The following is a 6,800-nucleotide window of genomic DNA, read 5'->3' on the forward strand; positions in this document are numbered from 1 at the left end:
TGCAGATTTTATTTGTGTGTGCGACGTAGGGGCATGGAAAATTGCACTAGGGTTCGGTGAAAATGGTTAGGTGGAACTTGTACTCTTACATGCAGACTGCTATACTGATGAAAGGGAGAAGGCCTTCGCCGCGGAGTTATTTATTAGAAAATGCCAACCGAACAGTTACACAATATTGCACAGGGAAGTAAAACTCTCATATGAATCTTGTTTGCAAAAACTGAATAACCATTCCCTCTTTGAGCGCGTCTTCATTGACTGCTACTCAAATGCAAGCAAATGCTACGGAGCGACTCCACAAATTCCGCAATAGATCCCGCATTTCACGAGACGAGAAGCGGATTAACAAGAGGAAAAAATACTCGAATGCCTCCTCATCGGTAGTATCACCGTTACCCTTTTTACTTCACACCACCTCGTGTCACTTTGAAACCACTTTCCATACGCTTGCCAGCTCTACGTCTACTGGTCTATTCACGCTGGGATGTCTGGTGACTTTCACCACCTCGGGCACCAGTTGCCATGGTGCGAGCCTCGATCCCTGACTGAAAATGTCCACACTTTCCAATGCCCGCCGATTCTTGTATGCATTTTCTGGCTGTCTAACTCGTGTTAATCTTCAAACAAGCATTAGATTTTATTTTGTTTGCACAGTCTCTTGTCGGATCAGTCAGAATTTGATCCTTGAACTGCGCCAATACTTAGCGTGAAGTCCTCCCCTTTTAAAGTTCTACTCCAATGTTAGCCGTATTCAACACCCGTCTGATAGCTACAGATGCCTCTATTTGTGTGGGATGTCTGCGGTTCCGGTTGTTGTTGGTTCTTGGTTTTGGAACCTGCGCTTGTCTAAGTTACTGCTATCTTGAACCCACCGAGTATCCGCTACTTTGAAGTTGTCATTCCCAATTCCACTTGTGTTGCTCTTTGTCCGATTGTCTACCAAACCTCTCTGAAACGATGACAACCTAATTGGTGGCAAACATTGAACCTGCAAGTAATTTTTTTCCGGTTCAGCAGAGCGCTCTACAGGTAGCGTTAAACTGATTAAGAATGGTAACAGTGGAGTTAGCCTGCAGGTGACCAAATGGGATAAACTGCGTGGTTAAAGTGGGATGATTTCTTCTCACCGTGCTGGTTAATCACGCGTTTGGTCAACCACTTGTTGCAGAACGCAAGCCGTAACTTCTGAACAGATTTTCTAAGGTATGGGTGTCCCTGGGGATCCGTAAAACGTCAACTGCTGAAGAGTGCTACGGTTGTGTGTTAGATTGTCTTTAGCCAAAAGATGGAACCTTGATTAAGAGTTGAACGTTCTCACACACTCAAGCTCTCCAAGTCATTGTTCCAGAATTAGCATCCCGTTCATTCTTAGTCTGAATGGAGTGTGCTGATGAGCTGAATAGAAGATTGCAATTCGAAACCCCAAGACAGTTGGTGACATATGCAAAGCCGATTATCGAAAAAAACCACGTACATTGCTAGAGTTCAACACAGAAATCCTCTGTGGTGATGACAAAAAGGTGTGATCCCTATCAGCAGCGTCACATTTACATTGAATAGCAAAGTATAAGCGGAGATCAGGTCAGTTTCGTTTTGTGCAGCCTTTGCAAGAGTTGTTTGCTTGCCACTTTCAACTTGCCCATATAACTTCAATCATTTTTTGCTTGACGATTCCTGTAAAGCATTAGTAAGTCGTTGTAAGGGACGAACCTTCAGCCACAATATTAATCGAATTAGACTGTGGAATTTGAATTCCAAAAACCCAATACCAGGGTACGAAATACTGAATTCCCCTGCATTGTTTTCCCAAAATTGGGCAAATTAATTCTCGTTTTATCTTCAGCCCCAAGGTGAGTGAAGTTTTTGTCCAAGGGTTTGGTCATCGATGGTCTTACTTCAACTACCCCCATGGCACCGATATACTTATCGATACCTTAGAACAAGAAGTTCCTCGGTTATAGAGTGAGACTAGTGAGACTTCCACGGTTTTGTTGATCATGGATGAAAGGCATTTTGCTGCATTTTCGCATGTGAGCTAAGCTTTAGTTATGTCACATGCATGGATGTTGTACACAGAAGACTGCTGTCAGACTCCTTCTTGGTGTAGATATTACGATTCGCTGGTTAATTTGATGTGCTTTTACTGTGGTTTCGTTGCAAGATATCTAACCGGTATAGTGTCCGAGAGAGAGATGACCATGTTATCGATCAGTCATTTGTCGTTAAACAGCCTTGCATATCTTCATAAAGGAAACTACTCACAAGATTGCTGAAAACGCTTCGACAGCCCACGATCGGTTTCGCCCTTCTTGGGGGTGGGCGCGGTCCCCGAGTTTCCGTCAAGCTTATCATCTACTTGCGTCTCCCGTGAAAACCAAATTGATTTGCAAATTAGCCTTGCATATCGCTACAAGTCTGATCTCCCTTGAAATTTGCCGGATGGTGATTCCCATGAAGAAAGCACGAATGTGACCTGCCAGATTATCCCGCCTCCACCAGAAAGACCGAGTTTCCAACTTGCCTTTGAACAATAGATATGAGCGACAGTGGTAGTCTGAAAGAGATAAACAAACAGGCACACCGCTTCGGCCACCAAATTTGTCCGTCACATTCATGCTGCTGTGTGTAGATTCTTACCATATTAAACCATACGATTCGCCAACGCTTCCGACAGAATTTTGCATTCGGAGGTGATCTATGTTAGCCTAAACAGATTTTGGAGCGAAATTATAAATCAGTAATTAAGACCAATCATGAGAAGCAAGCTTTGAATGACGGTTTAGCAGAACATGGGATGCGTTGTATTGTGGTGTAAGGATGCGGTGTATGGTAAGCCTACCGGTGCCGTGGAATGAGACAGAGCGTATAGGTCACCGATTGTCTGCGCGTGTGAATTTAAATGTGAGGTTTTTCGCAGGTTGAGTAGATACAAACGAACAGACACACTGATTCGGTCATCAAATTTGTCCGTCACATTCATGCTATGCACACTATGGTATATCAGAAGGCACGGCAGCTTCAGACAGCCCTTTATGGATACAAAGGAGGATTATCACCACTGTATTTGTAGAATAGTCACAGGATTTTACAAAACGTCGGGCTATAATCGCCCTTAGAGGCCGAGAAGCATCGAGCTAAGGGTGCTTGACACAGATTAGCTTGCGTTGTGACCAATCAGGGTATACCTTCGTTTGGTCTGTAGCTTGCGCATGACACATCCGTCCAGTTGATGTGATGTTCGGCTATTAGGAATGGCTGGCCTCCGGAGACCTGTCGATTAACTGATAAAAATATCCTTGCAACATGTCGACGACTAGATTACATTTAGTTTCAGTAAAGTATTCCTAATGTGTCACGGATACGCAACCCGAAACGTTCTGTTTGTTCATTCACAATTCAGTCCGTGTCTGGTACCACACAGACACAGTATCAGTGGGGATTTCGCCATGTAATTGATGCCATTCGATAATCGGAACTCTCCAAATTATCAACCTTCTTAAACACTCTTCCTTACAGCACTGACGAAACACAGTCGCGCAGAAAAATGCTAAGTGCTCCGCTAGCCCTCTAAGTCTGATTTTCGATACCTGTGCACCAAAAGTGAAAATATCATCACCAGCGCTATGTTCAGAGGGAATTCATACATCAGAAACAACGTTTTGCCGGAATTTAGGCATGGCATTGTGAGGCAGTAGGGTTCTCTTTTGTGAACATAATTTGCCTCAGTTTATTTCAGTTTTCCTGTTTTGTAGAATGTATGAATTCTAATCTGAGCTGTACTCAGAAGATGTGGAGTGATTGATTTTTTATCCAACTGGTCTATAGAACTGGAATTTAAAGTGAGCCCCTTAAAACTGTGTCCCTACTATTGCTTCCCTTTTGAATTAAAACAATAACGGCGGAAAGTGTGTTGGACGTTGACAGTTAATGTTGCTAGTTAACTGTACAAAAGGTGGCCGAACGGTTTGATCTCAGGAGTGGCGAGTTTATACCTTTCTGCCTGTTCAGGAGGCATGCACCGCTGGTGTTTTCTGAGCAGGCCTAAAACGGAGTACACATATTTGCAAACTAATTTGGTTTTGCGGAAGACTTACCTGGTCGTGGGTTGTTGAAGAATATCCGGCAACTTCATGAGTAGTGTACTGCGTCTATGCGTGAATCGCGGTATCCCAAATATTGTACCAATTGAAGCATGATGTGGCCTGGTGCAGCACATTCATTTGCTTTAAAACATCATAAAAAGACGGATACAGTTTTGTTTCAGTTGGGTGCCCAGCTAAACCAACCTGGCTTGTAGATGGGTGTTTTTCGCTTATCATCTGCAAGTTGAGTTCAGTTAGAACATCAGGTTGACGGAAACGAGTGGAGTTCGCCTTCCCGATGAGTCCCACGAAAGGCGAAAAACTTCATGGGCCATCGAGGAAATTTCAGCGAGCTTATGTACAGTGTATTACGTCTATACAGGTTACGGTGCTTACTTGGTGGAAGCTCGTTTTATGTTTTAAAATATGTTGAGCAGTCACTATCAAATAAATAATTAGTGGAGAAGGGGAGAAAATTGCAAATCGGAGACCTGGATTCGAGCTTGGCCTAAGCTGTTCAAAATCAGCCTCCAGTAGTCCTCAGATATTCCGTAAAATTTGTCTGTGTTTGGAAAATCTGAAAACGGATGACAACAAGGCTTTCAGAAATGTTTTCTGAAATAGGGTACATAGAGTCTGGTAGAAGAGGAGAATCTATTGTCCAGAAAGTTCTTATTCCACCATATGGTAATTGGGATGTCCTTTAAACAACACAACCGATTAGCTTATCTCTGACTCACCACAAAGCCATTCGGGACTGTCACCATTGATGCTACCTCACGTTACTTTTGACGTGATTACACTAGCCAGTTTGCATTTCCGTGCGCCTCAGGGGGTGCGTGGCTTTCAATATATATGCGCACGCCAGATGTGACGCTGTGTAACCTGTAGTTGTGATTGGCCGAGCACATGCGCGCCCTGAACCTCCGCTAGTCCCGTTGTGGTACGCTTCTTTCAGCACGAAAGTCTCCGTTCATGGAGGTTACAAAACCTAGACTCGGTCAATAATATACCATTTCGGAGGATCCTAGGATTTCACCTCCCAAAGTGGGCCCAATCCTCCGCATGTGAGCCTGCCTTGGAGTCTATCCTATTTGCTTGACGTTCGTAGGGTCAACGGCTTCACTTTCAGTTCTGCCACTGTTGTTAATGTCATTGAAGACGCGATTGTTTATGCCAAGACACGTCGTTGAGCGGGCCGAAAATATAGCAGGCAGTCTCTACAAATTTATCAGACTTGGTAAAGTGAAAAGTTGGAGTTATAGTAAGTTGGTTGTATCGGAAAAATGATTTACAAACTGCCTAGAACGGGATTCATCGAAGGTGCTTTCCAGAGTCAGCAACTGTTTATCTTCGCGAAACCTCATCCGTCTACAAATTTGTCTGCACCCGTTGAGATACATAAAAACAAGCGATCCATTGGAATGACAACCATTGGGGACGTCAACGTTTACCTCTGAAGGGTATTCGGCGGCTTACATGAAAGAGTGCGTAGACTGACACAGCTTAGTCAAACGTCCAACTCTTTGTCTGTGGAAGCGCCTTGTTCTTGGCCGTTTCCCGTATGTACATAAATTGCTACCTTCCCCGGTTCTATAATGAGACGTTTTGCCTTGTTGTTGCATGATATCCCGGTATCAGCAATTACAACTGGTGTCGTTTGATCGAAGAATGCAATAGTTTTCTGTCAGACTGTACACAGTCTCCAACCATTTCAGGATGGAACTTTTAGCGTATTTTGGCAAACATCCCGTGGATTGCAGACTTCCAGTATTTCAAAACTACCTTGCCGATGCTTCCATAAACAGAATCTTATCCATCAGAAGACATGCGCATATCATTCTGTAATATACCCGTTTAGAAAAACTCTTACGAGGCGTTGTTTCAGAATTTTCGACGAGGACTTCGTCCCAAGTGTGAATTCAGTGTATGCTGAAAATCTGAGGTTTGCCTTACACCTGTTTATCTCTTGTGGAGAATTATTAGCCATGTGCACCTTAAGAACCGTTCGGTCGCGACGGGTTGAGTACCAGCGGGAGTAACTCGTGCTTATTTTTCGCCCACAGAACCCGCATCACGTGCTCACGTGCCGATCGTTTCCTGCGCTGAAAGGATCAGTGATCGTGCGAAACACTCACTATGGGCTCTACTGTAAGGTCACATTCCGTGGAATCGAGCACATGGAGACTAATTCGTTCACAGTTCCAATATATTTCCCCGCTATTCTCCAACGGAATGTGTAACAAGCTTCATTCTGCAACCAGAAGACTCCAAAATACCAGCTTTGTTTGTCAACAAAATAGGATGGTTAGAAAACGGCACTACGTCCGAATATCTAGTTTGTGTGATTCGTGAGCTGCCAAGTTGACCTCGGCATTGCATTCGGGGCGACATCTTTCGACTCCCTATTCGGCACCGCCAACTAGAGACGTATGGTGACTGAATGTCAAGGTTGCATGGTGGACTAAGCACCACGTGATCGACAACCAATCGGTGAAATCTCTTATGGAGTCTAGTATTAGGCCTGGCCCAGCCACTAATAGCATGCTTTTTTTCTAATGAACTGTTAATTCATGAGAAAGAAGAAGGTAGCGAACAAAGCTTGTTTTCTGTGATTGTTCATCTTGGCTAATACATCACAAATTTATATGGTAGCAGAAATCACGTGGAAAAGGTTAAGATCGGGGCTACACTTTAGAGAAATAGAAGTCAAAGGAA

At 43.8% G+C, this 6,800-nt stretch overlaps 1 protein-coding gene across 1 annotated transcript in view; it reads left to right on the forward strand.

Annotated features, from left to right (window-relative positions):
• The window catches only part of T265_15544 (hypothetical protein), a gene marked incomplete at both ends in the record, with an annotated part of 24,380 nt that overhangs the window by 12,155 nt on the left and 5,425 nt on the right, over positions 1 to 6,800 (forward strand). Inside the window, one exon of the mRNA XM_009178566.1 lies at positions 1,844 to 1,850. Coding sequence (XP_009176830.1) covers positions 1,844 to 1,850 — 7 coding nt within the window. The remainder of the gene's footprint in view (positions 1 to 1,843; positions 1,851 to 6,800) is intronic.

The sequence above is a fragment of the Opisthorchis viverrini genome, assembly GCF_000715545.1.
Source record: "Opisthorchis viverrini unplaced genomic scaffold opera_v5_597, whole genome shotgun sequence".
NCBI classification, from domain to species: Eukaryota; Metazoa; Platyhelminthes; class Trematoda; order Opisthorchiida; family Opisthorchiidae; genus Opisthorchis; species Opisthorchis viverrini.